Here is a 26,075-nt window from a genome sequence, read left to right on the forward strand (position 1 = left end):
TCTAATTTTCTTTTTTAAAGTAGCATTTATTTGAGTGACGAGGCCGTCACTGTTTCAGTGCAACAGCAGATGTCCTTAGTGAGTAATGAACCTTTGGGCAAAGCAGTGGGCTGGAAAGCTTCATTGCTTCATGAGGCTTCATTTACCCATCACTGTAATCAGGAGGAAGGTCAATTTCATACAGGAAAGCCAAATTATACACCGTCATCTGTGGCAATGCTGATTAGCCTGAGCATTCACAACAGGAAAGCTGTAGCGGTAGCAGAGAGTTGGGGGGGAAGGAGGCGGTGCATGAGCAGCGATGTTGTGATTGACAGCGCTAAGACCCACCTGCCGTCTCTGATTGGTTGTTTCTAGTTATTGCTGGGAGAAGACAAATGAGCTCGGCTGTTCCACAGATTGTCTGTCTCATACCGTACTGTCACAAGATAGTGACTGTAGCCAAAGTCATAATAATTAGAAATAGAAGTATTTCACTCTGTGTAATGATGTATGTGTTCTATTTTCTGAAACGAGCGGCAGAAATATATAACTTTTTATGATATTGTTTATTTATTGTTTGTTTTTTAGATGCACCTGTACAACATACAACCTCAACACATCGAGCTGACTTGCAAAACAAATAGATTTGAAGTTAGCTGCAGATTAAATAAAAAAGGGGGCGTTAGCACAGAAACATCTCATCACAGGCGGTCTTACATGTGTATTTACAGGATTCTTGAAAGATTATTATGAGATCCCTGCCCACCTCCCCGCCTCGTGCCCGGCGCGCCCCAGTCTCCAGGGAGATGGGAATGAGAGGGGGCAGCACGCAGACTCCTCTTGCGCATTGGAATGGGAGGCCGTCCCTCTCTCTCCCCCTGAAGGAGCTTCCCCCCTCAGCCGTGACCAATGGAACATAGAGTCTCCATTGTGGCTGAGACACTTTAATAATCGCCAGCTACAATATCCAACCTGTCGGTAGCTTCAGGAGCCCAGCCCGGCCCGTTGGACGCCGGGGGGGGAGGCTCAGTGGTGGGAAGAGGAGGGGGCGAACGCTCGGCGCCAGACCTCCACCCCTAAAGATGTCCCCGCGATGAATAAATGAATAAAAAGTAGAAATGACTGAGGTCAGGCTGTCTCTGAAATTGTGCGATTTATTCTCTGGAATTATGTTTTTCCTTCTTTATAAATTGCCGTGACAATATTCCTTGGGCTTCTGAACCAAAGGAGACAGTTGTCAGGCACCATCTGACCAAGTGTAATAATTGAATCTTGATATAGTCATTAGGTTATCTAATGTAAAAAAAAAAAAAATGCGGCTCAGGGGTAAAACCGTCCTGACTGCCTCCTTGATCATCCTTCCTCAAACACTAATCACTTGCTGTAATCTTTTCATAATAAATCCGCTCAGGCAATCAGTCTTAATAGCTTATTTCCACTTAGTGACTTGGTTAATTGGTGGGAGGTTTGCACGTAAGAAAATTATATAAATTATATAATGTACAGATAACAGAGGTACGATCTAAGCAACGGTTTTATTTATTTTTTTACTTTCTTTTTACCAGTTAGCTGCAGCCTCCTGTGTTGTATGTGGCAAAAAACAACAACCTTCCATCAAATTCGTTACATTTAAGCGAATTTGCAACGTGCATAAGTCTGTCTGTGTCATGCTTGTGCGTCCTCACCATCTTGCTCTCTGCGCGCCACAATGCAGTCGGATCGGAGCGCCAGACCTCAACTCGTGTTTCAGTTCCCTGTGAAGCCCTTTTCTCACCGACAGGGCGTTCCGAGAGCCGGATCAAAAGGTTTTGAACCAAATACAAAGAAAAAATGGAAACTGATCCTGGATTTAACAAATCTACAATGAATGCGCGAGCCCAAGCAACCTCAAATATTTTCGCCTCAAAAAAAAAAAAAAAAAAAAAAAATCGTTTAATGTTGACTCCAGGGCTTCCTTAACTTTCTAGTCCTAAATTTTACTTTATTCAGTTCAAAACGGGACTTTTGTGTCATGTAAAGCGCAACATTTTTTTCTGGTGGTTTAGGCTACAACTGAATTTTGGATTGTTGTTAAATGTTAATCATAATTACTTAAAATATAGCAAACTATTCGTTTGCAGAGGTCAAAGTCTAACATTATTGGGCATTTAAAAAAACAAACTATTTTTAAGCATGTGCACATGAATTTAACTATATTTAAATTAATGAAAGTATTACCATTAAAAGTTAAACAATTCAAGCCAGATTTGCAAGATTATTTAATCAGTTAGTTAAGCCGGGTTTTGGAATTCCACTAATTTAATCAAACGTAGACAATAAGACACTTTGCATTCAACGACTATGCAACTATAACAAAAACAGCAGGATAAAAATATTAATTTCCAGTGCAGGATTTCTCAAAATATAAAGTTTTAAAAAGCACTCCAAAAGTACGAACACGAGGGAAACGACCAGGAAGATAAGAACCACCAATAGATGACGACAAGCAAACAGGATCGACACAAATAAGCAAATTTCAAGTTGACTTGTAAACGTCACTGTTCATTACATTGAAGATATTTTTGTATGATTTTGGAGTGATAAAGTGTTATATTAGAGGATATAGTTGACTTGTGCAAACTGAGTTACTCTACACAAAATATTCTCTAAGCTTATTACCTTGGTTCATGTTACATGGCCAGCCATGCAGAGGCGGCCCTATAGGGCCCAGGGGCCCAAATGGACCTGGGCGAACCACCTTTCTGGCGCCCCCCAAGACCCCAACCACTGGCAGAGTTGACAATGAAGTTGTCCACCAGTATATTAACTTCCAAACATTTAGCTAAATAATCACATGCGCTTTCCTGCAGCTGAGCACATCTAAATCTCACTGAAAAACAAGTATGAGCAAAAAACAGTAATACAAATAGAGATTGCGTACCTTGGACACACTAACATAAGAATTTACCACAATGAATTTAAAAAAAATCTAATTTTATCAGATTAGTTTAACTGATTTTCAAGCAAAGTACGTTTGTGTCTTTAAGCTGTTAAACTTAAATAATTATTTCTTGCCAATTAATTATTAAATATCTACCGAGATCAAATTGAAATTGATGCACCACTTTTATTCATTAAATCTGTTTGTTCTCACTTGTCAGTGCAGATAAAACAAGATTCATCTGCGATCCAGCCCCGTTGACTCGCTTACAGCACTCTAATCACACTGCGCATTCAGTGCCAATCGCTGGGTTCTTAACTAGGGAGGCCAATTGACCCTGCTGAACTTTTCTAGCTGCCCCTTTTTTTCCCTTCTGACTGCCCCACCTCCATGTCGGAGACGCAACACAGGCGCAGTGAGAGGTCAGGTGAGGATCCTGTTTCATCCACGCATGTCTCGCGCGGTGCACCCTCCTTCACTAAGCCCCTCATCACTTGCACGTGCATCCGGTGGGAGGTTCCCCTACCACCCCGTTTGCGTCAAGCACTCCCTAAATCGTAATGTTATCATAAACAGTCCCACCTCAACGACCCATAATCACCTCTCAGGCTTTTTTTTTTTACCGAGACATCTCATTGGACGTGAACACGCGACCAGCGCGAGGAGGGGGGCTTCCAGACGCGTGCCGCTTTTTAAGCCGACGCAGCGCCTTGAGACACCAGAGAAGGAGTCCCGCACGCGACCCGAAAGCCTCTTACACACACACACAAACACACAAACTGTGCGCAATTGTGAATTCCTAGGAACACCTCCTAATACAGTTATAGGGGGAACGTTTTCTTGTTATTTTGGAAATATGGATGTGTTAACGGTGGAAGAGTGGAGTAAAGGCGCGCGGGAGGTTGCAGCTCTGGGTGCGCTGCAACAGGAACGCGTCAGCACCGGGGTGGTGGAGAGGGGAGGGAACCATCAACTCCAGGTGTCCCGCTACGACCCGGGACATACGCTCGTGGACGGCGGCAGTGACCCACGCGCCTGGCTAACCGACGCTTCTGGCACCTGCGCGGCACACGCCACATCACCCGACTACCTGCGGCACTCTCCCTGTCCGAGCACTGGCTCCTACCAGGGTGAGAGACCTCATTACACTTGAATACATCAGATAGGAGCGAGTAATGTCATTGATTAGGTATTGATACTTTTTTTTAATTAGAGTTTTAGATGTTTTTCACATTTAAATTTTGATATGGGACTTTTGACTAGTAAAAGTAAGAACACGCGAAATAAATCATTTCCATTTGATTTATTAGTTGTTGTTGTTGTTTTTAAAACTTTTTCGTAATAGGAAATTCAACTAGTGTCATTTATTAACTAGTTGTTTTTTGCTCTGCTTATTTCAGAGAGTTGTTCCCCCGGGTCCTCGGGCCATCCCAGCCCTCCCATTCACAGAAGATCTGCCAAGAGTCCCTCCTCTTCCTCGCTCAAAGTCAGGGACCTGTGCCGCCTCAAAGGCACCATCACAGGGCCCGAAGAAGAGGCCCCCCTGAGGCAGAGAGCGCAGTCCAGCAAGCCCGTCAGCGGCGTCCAGAGGCAGAGGCGGGTGGCCGCCAATGCACGTGAGAGGAGACGCATGCACGGGCTGAACCACGCGTTCGACGAACTGCGCAGCGTCATCCCGGCGTTCGACAATGACAAAAAACTTTCCAAGTACGAAACTCTGCAGATGGCGCAGATTTACATCAACGCTCTGGCCGAGTTGCTGCAAGGTCCGGTGTCCACCAACAATGAAAACTCCGACGGTTCACCAAAGCGTGATATTTTACTGTCACCAGCAGATGGTTTTGAAGGGGCAAAAGAAAGGGCTGCCCAGTCGCCGTCACTTACCTGCAGGACAGCGGTGGCTCTGCCCCTCTCTGGCGATGCCATACCTGTTCACGTCAACGGGATGCCATTCCGCTCCTCATTCCAAGAAAACTCATTCACTGGCAGAGTTGAAAAAGCGATGTGTTCCCCTTCTTCCTCGTCGTCACTTGTCGGGAATGGGAGGAAAGAGTCTCCACGAAGCGACGGGGAGTTTTCCCCGCGCTCCCACTTCAGTGACTCGGATGAAATAGCAATGGAGCTCCACTCAAGTGAAGAAGATGATCTGTCGGAAATCAAGCTACCCAGCCACCGTCATCCCACCGTGTCATTCTAAATAGTTTTTGAATAAAAAAAGACTAAATAAAAATAGTTCACTGCAACAGAATTGACCAAATTTCATTAAAACGTGTCAATCGCACCTACAGCCTTGTAACTTCAGAGGGAAAATATTTCTCCTTTGTTTTTCATTTCGCAAAGAAAAAAAAATGTTTCCTGTGTCCGCAATAACTGTTGTTACTTTGTTCGAAAGGCCTGATTCGGTTCTGCCAACACACACACACACCAACACCCCATACATACACACACACACACACACACACACATATATATATATATATATATATATATATATATATATATATATATATATATAATCCAGCAATTTCAAATTTCCATAGAGACGTGGGTGGACGACCCCTCTGCCATGTCGCGCACAGCACCGCCATGGGCATTTCCCACGTCCATCCGACCAAAACTCTGTCTTCCACAAAAACAGGGCTTTATTGACTGTTTCGTTCTTTTTTGCTTACGTGAGATTTATATGTAAAAATAATTTGAAATTGTTCTTGACTTTTGTTTTTCATTTGAAAATTCGTTTGTATTATGTATTTTATTTTGCAACTTCTAAAGTTTAGAACATGCACTTTAAATATTCGGGCCAGAGGCTAAAGAATTGTCAGTACAGCGATATTTTGGTTTCCCTAAACTTCACAGAATACAGTTGTGCTTTGTTAGCTAGTGTAGTACTGCCAACCTCCAACAGATGTAACCCAATTAATGTAGCCATCATCGCTGCCTTTTTGGAAGTTTTTCTTTTTTTTCTTTTTTTATCAACGGAAGAAATTTGTGTGACTTTGTTTCTTTCACTGGCTGAGATTAAATGATGCTTATAATGTAGCATATTTATTGCTTATATGTTTCTTACTTTTGCTTTTTGTAACTCCGTATAGTTTAAGTTGATGAGAAAAAAAATAACACAGTCGTTTTGCCATTCTTTGTTATTTTCATTTGATTTTGAAAATAAAGAGTATAAAAAGTTTAACTTGTCTTTAAATCTATTATTATTATTATTATTATTATTATTATTATTATTATTATTATTATCATTGTAAAGTATAATACAAATATTTTGAGCATCTTAACTCCAACTGCTGATTACCAGTTAAGTTTATTTTTCTGTACAACGGGACCTATAATATAATGAAACTGGCGTGCAAATAATTATAAATCAAACTAAATGTTTTCTAACTTTTCAGTCTTTGTTTCATTAAACTAATGAGGCTTTAACTTAAATATCTGCACACATAAATTACTTTTTTTTTTTTTTTTTAAAGTTTTCACTTATGTGTTTGTGGTTTTGTCTGTTACTTGTTTTTTTGCTTGTTTTGCAAAAGAAAGTTATCCTCTTTTCTCCTCTGAACTGATGCCATCTCGTCCATTCGGTACATACCAGATTTGTTAATGGTGGAGCGTGCATTAATTTCAGCCTATTGTTGGTTGGCTCGTGGGCTGAGGTGTTGGATGGCCTCAGTGGAGCACGCGCTGTCAGCTGGTGAGCGCTCGCGGGTCCCCACTGTGTCCCCGAGGACCTGACTCGAGAGGGAACACACTTTTCCTAACTAAAGAAAAGACTCCACACACGCGCGCGCGCGCGCAGGTACATCCCATGGCCTCTGTTTATTTCCATCCCCATTATATTCGCGGCGTATCTTCATTTGACCCGGAGACTGGCTCATGACAGCAAGTCCTGCTGCTTGGAAACAGAAATGATTGTTTTCTTATTTTCTTATCACGTGCGACGCAAAAATGCAGCGATGCATGGAGCGGAAAAGTAAAACACTATGAAATTATTTATGAACGTCAACAACCTGTTTGCTATCTGATGAAATGTTCTGTCCCCCACCCACTATCTTCAGCCAATCCCAGCTCGCGCCCTTATGCTCGCTTCTTCAGAGTAGATGATAAAATAATAATGCTGCGTTAAATTATTAACACAATTAATGGAGAGTAGAGCTGTATCTCGGTATAATCGCACAGGCAGCTCCAGCGAGTTCGAACCGCGGTGAGACGATATCAAGTTTCCGTAAACATTCGCCGTAGAAATACACTATTGGAAATGAGGTAATTGCGCATTCTGCACAAAAACAACTAGGACACGTTTTGTAGATCGAAAATGTAGGCTGTTGTTTTCTATTTTTTAATGGTTGATAAATGTAAAGTTCTTTTGGCAAATCGAGTCCTTGTGGTTTGCACTTTGAGAAAAGTTTGAGTAAGTTCAGTGCAAAAACCCATGAGGCACAACTTCAAAATAAACACTCGTCTTTACCAGTGAAGCTGCATGCGCTTGCAAGATCGTCATTAGCCTATGATTTGCATTTAAAAATGAGTTTAAACTTTCTTTAGATTGTTGTCACGCCGTTTTGGATTAAAATATAAGGAGTTGGGATAAGTCGTGTGTCTTCGACAGGTGGGATGCTGAGCAGGTTAAGGTTTCACTGCATGCCCATTAATTATTTACACTTAGACGTTATGAAAAATACTAACAACACCGTGGTGGAGAGGGGTAAACCTGAGACGCACTGACGCGTGTTGATACTGTTTGGAAGAGGAGAACTGAAAGAAAAACTTTGGTGTCACGTTGAACTTCAGGTATACCTTCTCAGTCTGTTTGTATTTTCCCCCTGCTTTTCTACCAAAAACGACCCTTTCAAATGTTTACATTTCAAGTTAAAATACATTTTTTTACAGCTGGATCACAGTAAAAAATAAATCACTGACAACTTTAGTCATTTAATTTAAAAATAAAAACTTTATTCAGATTTATTAAAACAGAGTGGTGCAAATTAAGTGCTTTTCTTTTTGAAGATTATGACTTACAGCTAATGAAAATCCACACTGACTTTAACTTGAAAATAAGAATATAGCACAATGAAAAAGGAAAACAGTAATGTCCTGTTATAGCCTACAGGTTCATGAGCAAACTCTGCTGATTTGATAGTTGTCAAGGCAACACTCGCTGACATTATCCATAAAAGTCACACAAGGTTAAGTTGTCAGTCCTGCACTAAATATATTGTTGGAAAGTTAATTGAAAGGAAAATGTTCTGAAGAAACTTTTGTACAAGCATCTAGAGTAAAAACAGGCCGGGAGAAGATTTTGAAGCAAAGGGGAGATTTAAACGATGTGAACTAGCTGGCATCAGAGCTTCACCAAACATGCATAGGTGTCAAGGACATAGCTCACAACTGTTGCATTATGTTAGCCTTCTCCTGAACTAGAGGCAATCTTCTTATCTAAGAAAAAACTGAACTAGACTGTTGTTCAGTTGTCTAAAGTCCTCTTTTTTTTGGAAATCAACCAGCATTGTTAAAAATCCTCTTTTACTGTTTTTATGCAGTCTGCTTTCTGAAAAGCAGAATTTGGGGTTTTCATGTGTTGTGGCAGCATTCACTAAACGTTACAGTGATTAAATTGTTTGAACGTGAATAACATTTTTCAGTGGAAAGTTCAGACTTGGTCCATTAAGTGGTTCGTTCAAAATGTTTGAAGCTGTTGCAGTCACTCTCATTTCCATAATCATATTCAGAAAGCATTGCATTCCTCTGCTTTCATTTTAATAAAAAGACAGACACTTGCATTTTGTATGAGTGAGATTATGTGCTGTCCAAAAAGGTCTCTCCGGGGACCTTGAACAAAAGGCAGAACTGGGCCATAGTTTCCATCTGCCGTCCCAGAGAGAGGGAGAGGGTGGTGAATGAGGATATCATGGGCAGATAGAGAGGCAGAATAATAAGTGTGTGCCTGGAAAGAAACAATAAAAAAAGAGCTGAGACAAAAGCAACTTGGGACATAGTGGGTTGTTACAGGCTGTAAGAATTAGTAGGAAATTGATAATGTTCAGATCAGTTAATTTCCTTTCAAGTGAATCAACTGCAACATAGCCGCCCCCTTGTTAAGTGTTATCCTGAAATTAGCCTCCAGGCCTCTCTTCTCATTAGCCAATGCAGCCCCGTGTTATCATGTAGTGTAGCGTAACCTCGACTGGTCACACAAACAAACATGCAATGTTGCCGTGATGTAATGAGCACCTGTTGCATTGCATGCTCCAACTAGGTCCTCTTATTAATTGTTAATGAGTTTCACTGGAAGTCCTGCAAAAGCTAAATAAACACTTGTTACCTAAATAGAAAAGAAAAACAGTCGCGTGAGCACTTGTAAACAATAAAAGCCAAATGTGTATTGTGGTTCAATGAAAACATATTTTGGTGTTAGTTAAATTTAGCTGATGACAGCATAGGATCAATCTTCTTCTTTTTAAAAAATCATTTAATCGTATTGAATCGGGTACATTTAGCAAAGCCTTGAAAAAGCGCTCCTTACATTGCACTTAAAACCAAGAAATATTTTCAAATCACACTGCCTGCACTGCTACAGCCCATAGAGAAATATTTTAGATGAGTATAAACACAAAGAAATAAGTAAAACACATATTTTGTTCAGGCCAGCCTGCACAATTAATAACCCAGTTTTCTTCAAAAACTATTTTAATGTACATTTCAATAAGTGTATCTCAGTGATATTGCATTTTGTTTTGGATGAGGTGATGAGGATGGGAACCTAAGATTACCTTGGCCTAAAATTAAAGTACACACCAGGGTAGTCTTGGAATATTTCACTCACTGATGAGCATGCATTTTCCCATAGCTGTGCAATGCTCAAGTAAATGAAGCAATTTCCAACCTTACAGGTTAACGTTTACCAAAAGAAAATAGTGTTTATGACTAAACAACATAACAGATGCAAAACTTTGAACGATAAGCTGCCTCTTAAAGTTTCAGACCCCTTAAAAATATTATTACACTTTGTGAAATTATAACTATACACTTCAATAAGAGTTATTGGGATTTATGTGAAAGATTAACAAAAAAAAAGTAGTTTAATGTCTACAAAGATTTATAGATCAAAAATAATTTTAAAAAGTGTTAAGTGCCTCTTGGTTCAGCCATGCTTGTCTTATAACCAGAAATCCAATTCAGCCAATCACTTTTAGAAGTCACTGAATTAGTAAATGCTAAGTGGACTGAATTTATCTAGTACCTTTGCAGTCATGCTAGCCACTCATAATGCTTTAAGCTATTGCCGGATTTACCCATTTGCCTTCCCTAACATGCATACATTCATTCACCGACATGCAGATCAGTAAGAAACTCGGCATTAAGTTGCAAAGATCACAGCTCAGTTGCAATAATCTGTTGACAGGACACATAGTAGTAGTATACTCTGGCCTTTATTGAAGACTAAGAGGGAGAAAGCTAAAGTTGTATTCGTCTGGTGAAATCCTGTTGGGACAAAGCAAACATGTCAAAGAAAAATATTTTCAAATTCTGAAATGAGCTCATTAACTTTTTGCCCTAAGTGGAAAATGCTATATGTGCTGCAAGATAAACATTGTAACCTTAAATATATTATCCCCACACAGTGAAACATGATGGTGGCAACATCATGCCTTTAGAATGCTTTGCTTCAAGAGGCATAAGCAAGTTGAGTAAAGTTAATGGGAATATGAATGGATCAAAATACTGGACTACAATACCAAATAAAACCTGTTAAATACTCCAAAAGACTTGAGACTGGGATAGTGGTTCACTTCCTAACAGGACAACAACCCTACACATACAGGCAGAGCTACAATGAAATGGTTTACATCAATTCATGTTTACGTTCTAGATTAGATTCTCAAAGATCAGACCAACACTCAATGGCTATGAATACTTTTGAAAGGTTATCTAAACTGCAAAATAAAGATATTATGTTAATTTTCTTACTTTTCACCTGGAATTCCATTCATCTATTATCTAACATGCTGGTCCTTGCAGATTCGTGAGGGGTGCTGGTTCTTGTCTCCATCAGTCATTGGGCGAGAGGTAGGATACACCTTGGACAGGTCAGGAAATCCATTGCAGGACAAGCAACCACGCACACACACACTCATCCTTAATGAGAATTAACAAAGACCAATTAACTTAACAGTCATGTTTTTGGACTGTGGGGGGAACCTGGAGTACCCAGGGAGAATCCATACATGCACATGGAGAACATGCAAACTCTAAGAAGGCATTATTGGAAAATCAATTAAGAACTGTCTAAAAACTATACAAATTCAACATGTGGGCAATTATGTTTTAATTAATACTGAAAAAATAACCATTCCTTTGTAATCATTCAGATGCAGAGAAAAATATTGCACAGGCACAAACCTTATTCTTTTATTCTTGAAAGACTTCCATAGCCAAGAGCTTTACATCATCGTAAAAGACGTGTTAAACTATTTTGACAAAACACATCCTGCGATCAAAATAACACACTGCCCATCCCTTTTTTTGTCTCCACCTACACGTAAACACACAGACAGAGTTGCACAAAGAATACACACTGTAACAAGGAAGAAGATCATTTATCTGCGGAGTCCGCTTCCTGAAAGACATCTATGGGTGAAGCAGGGTCTCCCAGGGCTTTGTTCTGGGCAGGGTTCAGCGCTTTGTGTCCACCACCTTCAAAGCAAATGTACATGAACATGAACATGAGGCTTCTTGGGTAACCATCCTATTGAAGGGCAGCACAATAGTGCTACCAATTATCCACAGTGCTCATTGCTCCTGTGGAATCAGTTACATGGCTTTTTGTGAGTTTCTGTTTGAGTGTGTGTGTGTGTGTGTGTGAAAAAGAAGTGTGTATAGCAGATTTGCATGTTTTACAATGTAAAGCTTTTATGCGTGTGCAGGTATCTTTTCGCATGTGTGATTCTGCTTTAATTGGTTGTTTAATTCAAGCTTGTGCGTTTAGGTGTTTAAAAGAATGTATCATAGATATGTTTTAAAACATTTCCTGAATTATTTTGTGACATTTGACTTACTACTGTCCCACCCCCTGTTTTAAACATCTTGTAATTTTGTCTTCTCTATTTTCAAATGCTCAACTTGTAGATTGATTTTCCATTTCATGGGTTTATCTTTTTCTTTTAGTTTCATCACATTTTCTTACATTGTCCAGAATAGGAAAACACTTCAGAGGCTTGTATTAGGGCAGGAAACAATTCATCTGCAAGGACTTGACACCCTTTGACACATTTTGACTTCCCTAAGGCTCAGATTGCAGAGAACTTGCAGACTAGTCAGTCATTCAGAGCAAAGACGTTCACCCAGACAAGCCGTGCACACATAAAAAGAAACCTCTGGAAGCATTGGAAGTATATATATAAATATATATATATATAGTATAGTATAGGTTAAAGTGTGAGACGTTTTGGAGCAGATAAGAGGGGGAAGCTGTAGTATATTTTTTCAGTGGATTTATGAGCATGAATATTCTCAGACACATGGTTGTTTGTTTGTTGCACTCCACTACTCAAAAATCAACTTGTTCACTTGATACCGGTCATGGTCTGCACTTGTAACCTAGACTGCTTCCAGAATCATGTGTACAGTAACAAGTGGTTGTGGAAGAATACGAAGCCATGCATCACTGTTGAGTAACCAGTTTCAAGTTACTTCCCTCAACCTGTAACCAAACTGGTTTGGGTAAAATAAGTAAATTACTGGTATAGCTATAATGAACATGTACTAATAACAAAAATGTATTTTGGTTAGCTATTTGTGATGGTGTGGAAAACATGAACACAGCGGTGGCTGAGTAACTAATCTAAACTCCTGCTCTGCTAGTCAGTCGGTCTTTGAGTCGCCGTTTTTGTTTTGTTAATGGAATCGAAACGCACTGAATTGCGTAACACCTTGTTGAACAATAATTACTGAAATGATTCATTTTAACACGTTATGTTGATTTTTTTAAAAAAAAATATTATTCTTTAATGAAGCAAGAATCGTTTAGGATCTTAATGAATATTTTGATAAGCCTGTCAGAAGAGGAAGTGCTGGTCTCAGCGTCTTAGCAGCGTTTGTCACCTTACTGCCGAGATCGTCTCAAAACCTTCCCATCGACCGGTCATCGCGATCGACGTATTGAGCTCCCTGCCCTAAAGTCAGTGGCGCAAAAAAGTGGGTATGCACTGTATGCAACGCATAGGGGCGCTGCACTAGAGGGGGCGCAAAAACGACGTGTTTTTTTTTCTAGTCAGCATTTTATGTACTTAACAACTGTTTGTGTATGTAATGATCAATAACAGAGGAACAGCACTGATTAGACGCCCTTCCCCTCCTGCCAGCCGCTCTCCCCTCGCATACAGGTAGCTTGGGCACGAGGCGCGTTTTTTTTTTTCTTTTAAATTTGAATTGTAGTAATGCGCTCCACAACAGGGAGCTAAAGATGGGCGGCAGAAAAAACCTCCGGGGCACAAAACAGAAAACGGAAGAGGGGGAGGGATAAAGATGCTGGAGAGACAAAGAAAAGCTTTTCAAAGTGGTTGAAAGACAGTAGGTCAGTAATGTCAGGGTATCAACAAGAGTTGTAAATATTCAGGTTAGCTTAAGCTAGCCTAAAATGACAGGTGGTTGTTGTTGTCCAATACGGGACGCGATTTATTCCGTATTGCTATAATATCTGATAGACACACCTATCACACACATCTCAACAATAAGTGTAATAATAATGACCAAAACTAAACACGGGAAATATTAAAGGTCAGCTACATTGTCGTTGCGGGCCTAAATAGGACCCACCCCCCACCGCGCCCCACCCCACTACTGACGTTGTTGTCACGGTTGCCTAGAGACGGACACTACGCAGCCGCAGTGAGCTGCTATCAACCCGCGTCTTTTTAAAATGTCCACCCGATATTACACCGTTCTTAAAAACAAAAACTCTGGCAAAAATACAGACGTGAGTGGGAAGACACACATTCCAGGCTAAACAATTACAGTGAAGTTTAATAGGGGCATTTAAAAAAAATGTGTCGGCGATATTCAGGGCGCACAGTGGGTTGCTTGATATCAGACAGAATGGGTCAGGGGAGGAACCGCAAACCCGTCAGAACCTAAAGAACCAGACATCAGTCTCTTCATCCCTCAGTTATTTCCTGAGACCGAAAAATAATATGAATGGCAATTTAAAGAACAAATCATACAAATAGATTCATAAATAAATTAATAAGTATATTGTGAAGAGAAACCGCTTATTTTTTCAACATTAAAAACGTTAGGATTGTGTAGGAAAAATGTTAATATCTTTTATAAATACAGTGTTTTGTGGTCAATATTTCACCATTTTATTAATGTGGGTGGCCAGTTTGGATAAGGCTTCCCAGAGGTGTGACCAAGTCACTGTGTTGCAAGTCTCAAGTAAGTCTCTGTCCTCAAGTCCGAGTCAAGTCTCAAGTAAAGACAGGCAAAAGTCGAGTCAAGTCTCAAGTCAGGAACCTTTAATTTCAAGTCATTTCGAGTCGTTTTTATTTTATTTTTTTTTTATAATTTGCAATTATACATAAAATTCAAATAATAGACCATTTGTTCTTTTTAAAATATGTATTTGAGGTTCATTTGTGATCCTCTTATTCATCTGGTATTCTTCAAATCTGTCAGAAGTAAACAGATGTCAGAAAATAAATTACAGCCTTTCATGAATTACATTTGACTTCAGTTTACTCCTTCTATTCATAAATAAACATCAACACTACAACAATCATAGTTTTCAAAAAATGAAATAAGTATAAATGAAGTTATCACAAGTAAACTCAGGAAGGTCTGGTGCATTTATTTTTCTGCTTTTATTTCTAAGTATGTTAGTTTCAGTCCTCCGTAAGTATGGGACAGATATTCTAAACACAAAATTTATTTGGGACAGTCACTGTATTTGGTCTTTTTTTTTTTTTCCCAGCAAAGCTATACTACTTGGAAATGGGTTCTGTGCGACATGTGACAGTCACGCCGGTCAGTGCATTAAGTCAAAAGCAGTTGACTTAATGCACTGACTGCAGTAAACAATATATTGTCAATATAATTTCCCAACGTAGATGTCTTCAAATACACCAACCATCCTTAGATGATACTAGACCCGGCTCATCATCATGATGGGACAGAGAGACTCTGTTCTGTGTGTTCAGGTCCAGAATCTGCTTTCTGTTCCGGAGCCCCGCTCACTATCCACCGGCTTCCTGAGCTAACACGGTGCACATTATTTGTGGAGGCATTTGAAGGACCGGATTTATGGTAAATAATCACCAATTTAACCTGGAGTACACATGCTAACACGAAGTTAGCTAAAGTCAACTATCTTACAGCAAAAGAAAAGTGCCACCTACCGATCTTTGTGAAGCTTCAAATGCCGGACAAAGTTGGACGTCGTGGCATCTCCATCCGATATTCTCTTCTTGCATGTTTTACAAGTTGCAGTTCGTTTTTTAGTCGAAAGTTCATAACCTACGTAGCCAAAAGAAATTACTCACGGAAGCATATTCGAGCGGTTATTTCGTATTTCGTTCCCTGAGCTCTGCAGCTTTGCTGCGTTTTTTTAAACGTCCAGATCCTGTTAATTTGATTGGTTGTGCTGCAGCTACGTACACATACATACATAAGGAGAGAGGAAAACCATAGTGACGGTCTGCGCATATTGATACGGAATGAGTGACATTAATTAATGACGCCACTTTATAAATAATGTGTTTTAAATTTTAAGACTTTGAGTAAAAAATATCAAGTCTTTTCAAGTAAACAGCTTCAAGTCGAGTCAAGTCCCAAGTCAATGTCATGAAAGTCAAAGTCAAGTCCGAGTCTTTGAGCATTTTTTCAAGTCAAGTCTCAAGTCGTGATTTTAACGACTCGAGTCCGACTCGAGTCCAAGTCATGTGACTCGAGTCCCCACCTCTGAGGCTTCCCATAAGAATGATGGAAAACATGCTAACAAAAAGCCTCAGACCTGCAGCCTGTAGGCAGTTCTAGACACAGACTAACAGAAGTGGCTCCTTGGCTCACTTATATATTAAATGATGATATATTGCCCTGTTTTTTGTTCCATTCTTTTTGAATTGCCCTGTAGGCAGCAATTTATCCACATATATGTACATTTATTATTATTGATACTTTAATTAAAGATGAGTTGTACAAGTTTATGTCATAGTGGGGAGAGGGGCGCCGATGACATGTTCGCACACCTCAGAAAGTAAGTAGTTGCTCCCCTGCCTAAAGTAAGTTGTGATCAACAGGCATCCCCACAATCTAATGTATTTGGAGAACTTTTGCAATTAAACTAGGTTATTTGGCAATGTGACGTCAGTTTTGGCCATTTTCCTGCAAAAGAAATCTGAAAGCCTAACATGAATCCAAAAAAGTTTAAACAATGTTTTTAGGTTTAATTTAACCTGACCTAAGCAATTCCGCTCAATTCCTCTCCATCTGGGTTTTGTCCCATTGAGTTTGATTTCTAAAGATACATTTCTTTCATCCATTCAGTTGGCGAACAGAAAGACGAGTTGTGAACAATGATATCGAGTTTTTGTGCCGTTTTAGAATTGCAGTCTACCTATGGTTATAGTTTAGCGATGGCAGCTGAGATGGTGAACAAAGGTGTGTTAGCCACATATATTGAACAATAAAAGTTAGAGCAATAGTGTCATAGTGTAGCATCATTCATGATCGAGCTGGATGTTCATGCCTCCAGAATCAGACAGCACTATATTTTTAATCAGAAGGGATTAATCTTGATCAGTAAAGCAAGTTAAGTAGTGCTCAGAACTGGGCTACCTTTTTTGTATCTAAAAAAACACAAATCTTACATTTTATTATTGGTGCAAAATAAAATAATTTACTTAATTTATTATACAACATTGGTCTTGCAGCACATACAGAGAAATGGCCACTTTTCAAAATGGCTCCCAGCCAATTTAAGGAAGTCCATCTACAACACCAAGTTACAAAACTAACCTCAGTTTCACAGAAGTTGTATGAAAGATTAAAAAAAAATTGAAACGTGAAATGAGTACCAGCCACTGATATCTGCAGTCACTATTATAAATATGCAGTTAACGTGAAGAAGTGGTTATGGTTAACTGCATCTCTGCTTTCTTCTCTGATCCCCTCTCTTGTCCTTCCTGGGCCCATTGTACAGTTGCCCTCACAGCTCTCCTTTCATCTAGTTGCCCTACTCAGGTGAAGGATACAGTATATTGAGGGAGATTTTGCGTGTATTTGATTCCGCTTCTTTTCAGAAAGGCTGAAAGCCTGGCCTTCGTATTGCGCTACGCCCCCCTCCCTTTACCGCTCCTGTCCAGTTCCCAGGGGACCCCCACTCTGTCCTGGGCTGGCCTGGGTGGAGCGGCCTCCGAGTGGGGCAAGTAGGGAACAGACAAGGGTATCGCTTACAGCCGCCCTCCTGCACTCACTCAGAACAGAGAGCATAGACACCAGTGGGGCACCAACTCATCTCACCTGTCTGGATCTCTTAAGTGACACATACTTCTGGTCATGCTCACGTACACGCCCACATCTGTTTCCTGAGGTTCCTTATTAGACGTAGTCTTTTTATGATCCTCATCATCCATTTCTTCACTGGTCCGTTCATTTAGCTACAGACCTGACAAAAAGGCAAATCACAATGGAGCTGTGGAAAGCCTTTCTGGGCACTGAAACGCAAGCAATTGAGAGATGGTGACTAAGACTGACACATGCGTTTATAGAAAAAAAGACATAAATGGGAACAAAAACTTGATTCAGTGACACATGACAGCTGAATTAAATCACATACACCCGCCTACCCACACACATACACACAAGTTTGTATTTCTACCCATATTAGGACTTTGTATGAACTTCCATGCATTTTAGTAACTGCATTTATATCCAAAAACAGCACTTATTCTTATAGGGCCCATAGCCTGTTCCCCATAAGGTGTACCCACACTGTAAAAAAGTCACTGTAGAATTTACAGTAACTTACTGGCAGCAGGGTTGTCAGCCAGTTACTGTAATTTTTACGGTAAAGAAATTACAGTAACTTTACAGTAACCTTACTGTAATGTTTTTTACAGTAGCCTTACTGTAATTCTATTACATTTTTACTGTGATTTTATTGCAGGGTTGCTGTAATTTCTATTACTATTTTACTGTAATTTGATTAGTGTTACTGTAATTTCTTTAAAATAGCACAGTAATTATATAACTACATACTTTGCTATATATATATAATTTTTTATTTTTTTTATTTATTTATTTTTAATATTCAAACATATCTCATTTTGTTCCACAGTCACAATATTTTATGTAAGTATTGTATAAATAGAACCATGTATTTCCAATTCCCACATGAAAGTATGGATAAATCCATAACATAATGAAGTTTCCGTTAATGTGTTGTTTTCTTCATTGCTCCTTTTTTTCACATGGGCCCATCCACTTCCTCTTTCTGGGGTAGGAGGTGGGCTCTCCTGTGGAGATCAGTGACGCCTCACTGACCACATCAATCAATTATTCTCTCTTGGACTACTCTCCCACTTCCCTTTGTCTCTCTCTGTATGTATCAGTCTCCATATCTCTGTGTCGCCTACACAACTTTAATATCTGTCCCATTGCTCTTTCCCACACTGACACGAGAGCCACTTATCATAAAAACAAATAGTTGTTTCGTTGTTGTTGAACAACAATTCATCAATGAGGCCCATCTTGGAAGAGTTCTATAGCCAAAGAGTTGAGACACAAACAGTGTCTTCCAAAAGAGTTTATGGCCGTTGAACGTTTTGTTACATTACAGTGACAAACTTCTCTGTTTATTGAGATTTAATGTGAAAGTACAATACATTACAATGCAATAAAAAACAAAACAATTAGGTATTCATATAGGTGATTATGGCATAAAGTTGTGGACTCAATCCAGCGTTTTTCTGGAAGAGTATGTATCTTCCAGCACCACGAATTGATAAACTTAAATTTGATCAGTTCACCTTTGCAAAATAGCTGAAGTTAAGTCAGGTAAAGCAATCACCTGCAAACAGCTATTTTAAGAACTTGCCAAACAAATTCAGTTTAATGTAGTTCTGGATTTGGACTGGGCTTTTCTAATACATGACTGTGCTAGAAAATCCGTTGTATTTCTCTCTGAATGTTTAGAATTGCTGTCCTGTTGGATGATGTCTCTCCACCACAGTCTCTTGTTGCCTCCCAACAGTTTTTCCTCCAGTATTGCTCTGTGTTTAATGCCATCCATCTTCCGATCAGCTCTGGTCAGCTTCTCTGTGCCTGATGAAGAAAGGCGCCCCCCCCAAGCTATCAATGTGTTTTAAAGTGGGCGTAGTGTAGTCAGGATAATGTGCAATGTTAGTTTTGTTTGGCATTTTGTTGTTCTTTTCTTTTCTTATCTGAATAGATAAGAAAAGCATCTTCTTCTATGTTTTCTATGCCCCTTACATAGCTTATGGCAAACTGTCAACAGGATTACTTACAGCCACAAAGGTCTTTGCAGAACAGCTGCATTTATACTGAGATTGCATTGCATGTAATTTGGGTCTATTCAATAATGAGGGTGACTCCTGAAAGAAATTGGTTGCACTAGAAATTGTTTAGGGGTAATACAGTAAAGGAGGTTGATGCCTGCCAAAGTTTTCAGACTTTTATTTGTTAAAAAAAATAAATAAATGAAGTCCTTATATTCCTTTCTTTTCACTTCGCCATTATTCCTTACTTGGATTTGGTCGATCACTAAAAAAAACAAATAAAAAACATACAAGTTTGTGGGAAAAATAATACTTTCCTGACGTAATTTATACATTGCCTCACAAAAGTAGTTTAAAGGTTTCTTGGGGGTGTTTCTGAAATATATGCATATGCATCTAATTTCTCAATTTTTAGTACAAATTTGTATATATTTTTACATAAAATACTAAACATATTTCTACAACATGTACCACATGTTACCCAAATGTACTGATACTAGTTGCATTAACCTGATCTTAACAATAAGGTCAACTTCTATAGGAGTGAGGTGACAAACCAGTTTGGTCTAACTTGCACTCCTACTGCAAAGGGTTTTTTCTGCTCATTGCCCTCATGGGAGGTCACACAGTGACACAAAGTGCAGGCCACATGTGACACGTGGGTTACGGTAATGATATGTGACTTTCAGTGCCTGTGCATAATCGAAAGATCACTGAGGACACTCATACTGTCGAATTTCAACTTTTGTTTCAGAGGTTACTGAGGTTGCTTTTGGGTTTTTAAATTTTGGGTTTTCTAAATGTTTTTTTAAAAAAAGTCTTGGATAAGCTTGATGACTTCTTAAACTGTCCGTTCATTAGCTAAGAGAACTCCAATAATATTAGATTAGTTTTTCTTCTTTAGCTAATTCCTATTAAAAGGGGTTTTTGCTCTCAAACTCCAGTCTACAAATGTATCCAAGATACATATAAATGAATGTTTATCAAATAATAAGAACAATGATCATTTTTGTTATTGTTTTTGGCTACAGTTTGGTTATGAAATATATTCCTTCGTTGAGATTAAAGAAAATCTATTTTTCTGTTTGTCGTGTCCACAGTTACTTTAATCTCTTCTGCATTGTTTTTTTTTTATTATTATTTTTCTGCAGTCGTCTTATCACTCCTTTCTGTCTACATACCAACCTGTCTGCTTCCGAGTCTGCCTTTCTGCCTCTGAGTCTGCGTGTCTGCCAACTGAGAAAGGTCAGTTCTAAATGGGCTTAGGTGTAAACAATGCTTTTGGTCCCAAAGACAGGGACAGCCAGTACTCCTCCTCCGTCTGTACTTTTTACCTTCTTCACTTTTGTCCTCATTTGCATCTTTGGGTTTTGTTTTTGCATCCTTTCTCTACTACTCTCCTTCTGTTCTTTTTGGCCTCTTACCACCTTTTTCTCTGTCTCCCAACTTCCATCGTCATGTCTGTTCTTCCTTTGCCTTGTTTTCCTCTGCGCCCCATCAGTCTCCATCAGGAGGAACCTAATAGGAAATCAAAGATTCTGGTGGAAGAATGGAGCGGGGCTCAGCATTACTGTCCCCTGGGTCCTCTGCTGAAAGAGGAGGGCAAAAAAGACTCTATGCTGGCACTGTGGAGGGGAAGGTTAATGCAGCAGATAGTCTTTCCTTGCTCTTTTTTCATCTCTTTACTCTTTTCCCCTCAGACACGCTCTTTCTCTTTTCTGACTCTTTTCTTGCTGTCGTTCATTTGCTTAAAAACACGTCTCCTTCACTGGGTTTTTAGTTGGTAAAAGGGGCAATTGCAAAGCGGGGAGTGAGGCTTCATTTGCAACCCACTGCCGCACCGTCTGTCCTTTGGGATGTGGTGAATGGCTGTGGAGTAGATGGTGCGCGTGTGTGAGCCACCCTCGGCCCAGCACAGAACGCACCCTTGCCCTTGAAAGCACACAGCCTATAGGAAGCAATTGACTGTATTGCCCTGTGAACTCAGGTACGACTGCCTTTTCAAGCATGTCAAGAATTAGTTAGTAAGGTTGAATCAACTTCTCTCTGCACTAAGGCATACTATTTTATAATTACTTACATTTTTACATAATAAAACCTTTTTTTTAACCAAAAGCCATTGATGTCTCACAATTTTGTCATCATAACAAAACAAATCAGTATATTAGCTTTTTTTTGTCTGTGAGTTGAGTTCTGTTTCATGATCTCCGTGTGAAACATCACAGCTTCTCAATATTTGTGTGTGTGCTCACTGTTGCAGTCCTACGTAAATATAAAATATATATTTTATTTTTTTTCCAAAAGAAAATGCATATTGGTAAGCTAAAATAACTAGGTGCGATGCTACTATTGGTTGATGTTTTCACATCAGCCAGTTGAGGAGTAGCTCTATTTTTCTTAGCACTGATTAGCTGAACCCCCAAGAGCAGAAAGCAGAGACCTGTATTTATTAGGTTTCGGAGGTATCAGAGGTAGTGCTAAGGTGATTTGCATTGTGCACATAAATACATATCAAGGTATATTTGGTATTTGAACTACTAAAATAGGCAGTTCTATACATGTTTGAAGATTGCAGTAGAAGATTGCAGATTTTAGCTGTCCGCTAACCTGTGCAAATATTGGGGTCCATTGTAATATAATTTCAGAAAAATACATGTCTCAAAGTATATCTGCACTAAAGCAAAGTTCAGTAAAAAAAACAATCATTTGACTAAAACTGTGTGTTTTTTGTTTTGTTTTTAATCATATGTTTGGATGACTTTTCACTGTGTGGATATTTGTGCATCAGTAATAAGCTATGTCAACAGAATGGCAGAAAAGGCCATATAAAAGTCATAGCAATGTCCATATGTAATCCTATGTTAGGTTTTCAGTGCAAGTCTGCTCAAATGTAAGTCATTCATATCCTGATATTGGTTGTAAAAGCTTAAGCAGGTAGCCATGATGAAAAAACTTAAGCAGCGTAAATTTCTTTCTGCACAAGGATGTTCAAGGAAGGGAGGCCGATATTTGGAACAAGGTTGCTCATACATGCTGGAAAGATTAGAGCAAAAAGGATTAACAGCAAACACTGGCATGAGAGGCCAGATATGAAAGAAAATTGATTTTCATGTCCAACAATTTCCTTTGCTATATCTCGTTTTCAACTTGCGACTGTGCACCACCCACCTGCCCTCTGTACTCCCCCACAGTAGAGTTCAGATTCTTGGAAGGTGTTGGATGTCTACAGTGTCACAACTAAACAAAACCATTTGAAAACAAAGTGGGCTCATGAATGTGCCGGCGCAATCCGACCCCTCTCCCTTTGTGGCTGTAGAGAAAAACGGCCTCTCAGAATCAAGGGGATGGAGGGCGAGCGAGGGGAGGCACACCATTTCAATCCACAGGTTACCCCCTATCCACCTACTCAGACCCACTTTTACCACGTCCTCCCCACCCCACATACACCCACACTTTTAAGTGCACCCTTCAAAGGTGAACATGCTTTCTGAAACAGAGCAGCCAGTGTTACAGTACCTCCAAGAACAGGATACTCCTTCCTTTTCCTTTCTTATTCTTTTCTACTTTTTAATCTTACCTTTTTTCCTCCTGCATAAGATTATAAGCTGTTTAAAAGTTCTTGTAACTATCTGAATGCAAATTAACAAGGATATACTGTAGTTACAAATGGAAAACATACTGTTTAGGCTTAAAAGTCATAACTGCCTATCATTGTTTAAATTAATTTTGAACTGGAGCAATTGAGAATGCTGAGCAAATACTTCACCTGAAGTTTAGATGCTTAAGAATGTTTTTCTTTAATTCATTTGGAACAGACATTGTATAAACTGGAACCAGGTGATGCAGCTATTTATCACAAAACAAAAAAAGAGATGCTTACATATTTAGAGATATGTTTTCTATCTAACTCACAGCAAAAGTTGTCTGACGTATAAGTTATGTTGCTCTTCAAGCTTAACATTCGTGTGCAAAATGACTTGCAGTGTAGTGATATTATAATTTCAAACTTTTATACAAAAGCGTTAGTGTGTGTCAGCTTTATATATGTATTTTGACTTCATTCCTTTCTATCATGTGTTTATGAGCTTTAAATGTTTTCATACTTATGTGTAGGAAAGTGAAATACAGATTCACTATATGAATTGATAATTTAAAGTAGGTTATTATGCTGACTTAGTCGTGGGGAAAATCTTCATATCACAACAAGCTGTTTTACTTTGAGTAGGTATTGAAAATATATTGATGTTTCTGTACTATATTTTACAAATTCAGTAAATTTCCACTGCACTCTCTGCTGTCTTGTGCAAGATTTTATTTCTTCTTACCTTTTAATATCTGAATATTAAAAGGCAAGTCTAATCTAAAATAATTAACTACAAATCTGAAAACAAATGGAACATATTAAAATTATTAGAAATGCATCCTTGAAATAGATGATTGGATGCGACCTTGCATCATTAAGTTTTTAGCTGAACTGTAAACTCTGTCGGACATTTTATTTCTCATTAGCAAAACTTTATCTCATACTATTTCCTTATTTCCATTTTTGCACAATGCCCAAGTATGCAAGGCGTCTGTCTTGTCACTTCTGCTGATTATGGGAAAGTAAAACCCTCCGTTTGGGTGCGCATATGTCAGCGTGATGAACTGTCTGTCAATCGCAGTCTGAGTTAATTATTTTGTCGCCCCGCTGGGTGTTAGTGTGTGTCAAGAACTCTGACCTAGAGAGAGCTGGAGATGGGAAACACACACTGAAGCACACATCCACACATTCTTTCCCCAGAGAGTGAAACGGTCCAATCAGGAGCGTCTATTGGCCACCTGACGTCAACGACTCCTTTAAGGAGTATGGAGCAGTGTCATGTGTTTATTTGTGTTCACAGTCTTTCATTAATAATTAAACAAGTTTATAAGGTTACTACAAAATGTTTTGATGAATTTATTGATAGATGATTTAAATTATTTATTTTATAACTTGACATGTTCTTACTGAATATGTGCCATCAATTCTACATCATATCAAACGAATCATAATCTTTGAGAGAAGCTGATTTATTATTGCCACTAGAAAGCTTGTGTTTGAGTTGAGCGTTTTGTGGAACAGTATGTAGCAAGATAAGATGTTGGAGATGATTGGTTGAGATAAAAATAAGGACGAACAAGTCATGGAGTAAGAACCCAATGCACAGCTTTTGCTATGGTCCTCTCTATCAGACCAGTGACTACACAAAGTATAAAATAACACTTTTAAACTCATTGCCACACCTGAAAGGCTTGTTAACTCCACAGAAAAGCTTAAATATGTTTAAATATTTAAAGGTAGTTTTTGTAATGCCAGAGTTGTTTTTTGTTTTGTTTATTGTCTAAAACTTCTTAATTGTAAGCTGACCAGAGAAGCTGAATCCATTTTTAAAGTCATACAGTCAGTACCGCATCAGTAGGCTTCAACAAATCTTCCCAGTCTGATCAATACATACTGCAGCTCTGAATATACAATAACAAAAACAAAACAATTTTTGTTTTCTTTTCATATAATACCAAACCCTAAATCCCATGCTTCATTCTCCTATGGGACTGAAATGAAAAGCTTGTACAATAACCAGCACCTACATGTGTCTGGCCCCATAAGCTCCTCCACACTCAACTGCGAGCTGAATTGATGGAGAGTAACCAAAGAATGAAAATTAAAACACTGTCACCTTGTTTTTGAAGATGAAACACAGAGTAAAAAGAAAAGCAAGGGAGGCCTGATAGGATTAGCAGCCGACACAATTGCATTGTGTGAAGATTTGCCTCTGTGCTGTAAATGTGATTGCGGGCAATAACATGTCGATTAGGGAGCCATGGCTGGACTATTGGAGGCTTTATGTGAGGCTGCAGAGGAGGTGATTAGATTAACTAGTGCTGGTGTGGGAAGCCCTTCGAGAGGGAGAGAGAATACTGATGAGAAGGTCCAGAAGTAGCCAGTTGAATACTAACACCTCCTTTCCTTTCATGTAGTATGTTAGAGTTTAAAGAAAACAAAGAAAACTGAGTACAATTTAAAATTTTTCAGAAATCTGCTTGTTTGGAAGTATGCACTTCTTTTTCTGGATTGCTCTTAAAACCCAAAGAAAGCAAATATTTACAGCTGAATCTGACCCTCATGAACCACATTTCAGAGGAAGAATTTACCGTCTTCTCTCATTCACCTCTTACTCTCCTATTTGGGATGGTGGCGTTTCATCTCAAGCTCTAGTTTTGGGATCTTTGATGTCCTTCGCAGTGTTCCTACGACTGCACTCTGTTTGAATTGAGATTTACAATGTTTCTCCAGCCAGGTCTCTGTTGGAGCCACACCATAGTCCTCAGCATCTACTGACCCCAGTTTGTAATAAAAAACAAAAACAGAACCCCAAACAGATTTAGACTGAAAATCTTGTCCTTGTGTATTCCTGCTTCTTTTGTGAAAATGTTGTGTTAGCACAATTGCTAACCTGACTTATAACCCCAAACACATCATACATGACAATAACATTGGCAGATTACATGTTCATGATTGTGCAGCAGTGGTTCAACAAAGTTCGCTTTGTAGCTCATCATTTTTGTTTATTTGTTGTGTTGTGTTTACTTGTTGTGAAAAATTTCAGCATATTAGATTGCATCACAAACTTTAAAATTCC

General features: G+C 39.1%; 1 protein-coding gene across 1 annotated transcript; it reads left to right on the plus strand.

The window, feature by feature from the left end:
• The first annotated feature begins 3,348 nt into the window (after nt 1–3,348).
• On the plus strand, nt 3,349–5,360 carry atoh1a (atonal bHLH transcription factor 1a). Its single transcript, XM_028033047.1, has 2 exons — nt 3,349–4,032; nt 4,303–5,360. Exons 1-2 carry the CDS (start codon nt 3,354–3,356, stop codon nt 5,097–5,099), a joined length of 1,476 nt encoding a protein of 491 aa, XP_027888848.1. The 5' UTR covers nt 3,349–3,353; the 3' UTR covers nt 5,100–5,360.
• Nucleotides 5,361–26,075: the final 20,715 nt, after the last annotated feature.

Source organism: Xiphophorus couchianus, chromosome 12 (genome assembly GCF_001444195.1).
Source record: "Xiphophorus couchianus chromosome 12, X_couchianus-1.0, whole genome shotgun sequence".
NCBI lineage: Eukaryota > Metazoa > Chordata > Actinopteri > Cyprinodontiformes > Poeciliidae > Xiphophorus > Xiphophorus couchianus.

Excerpts from the sequence above, each read along its gene's own strand:
- atoh1a (XM_028033047.1), top strand. The coding sequence starts at position 3,354 with ATGTCTCGCGCGGTGCACCCTCCTTCACTAAGCCCCTCATCACTTGCA. Across the intron at positions 4,033-4,302 it reads GAGCACTGGCTCCTACCAGG|AGAGTTGTTCCCCCGGGTCC; the intron begins GTGAGAGACCTC and ends TGCTTATTTCAG.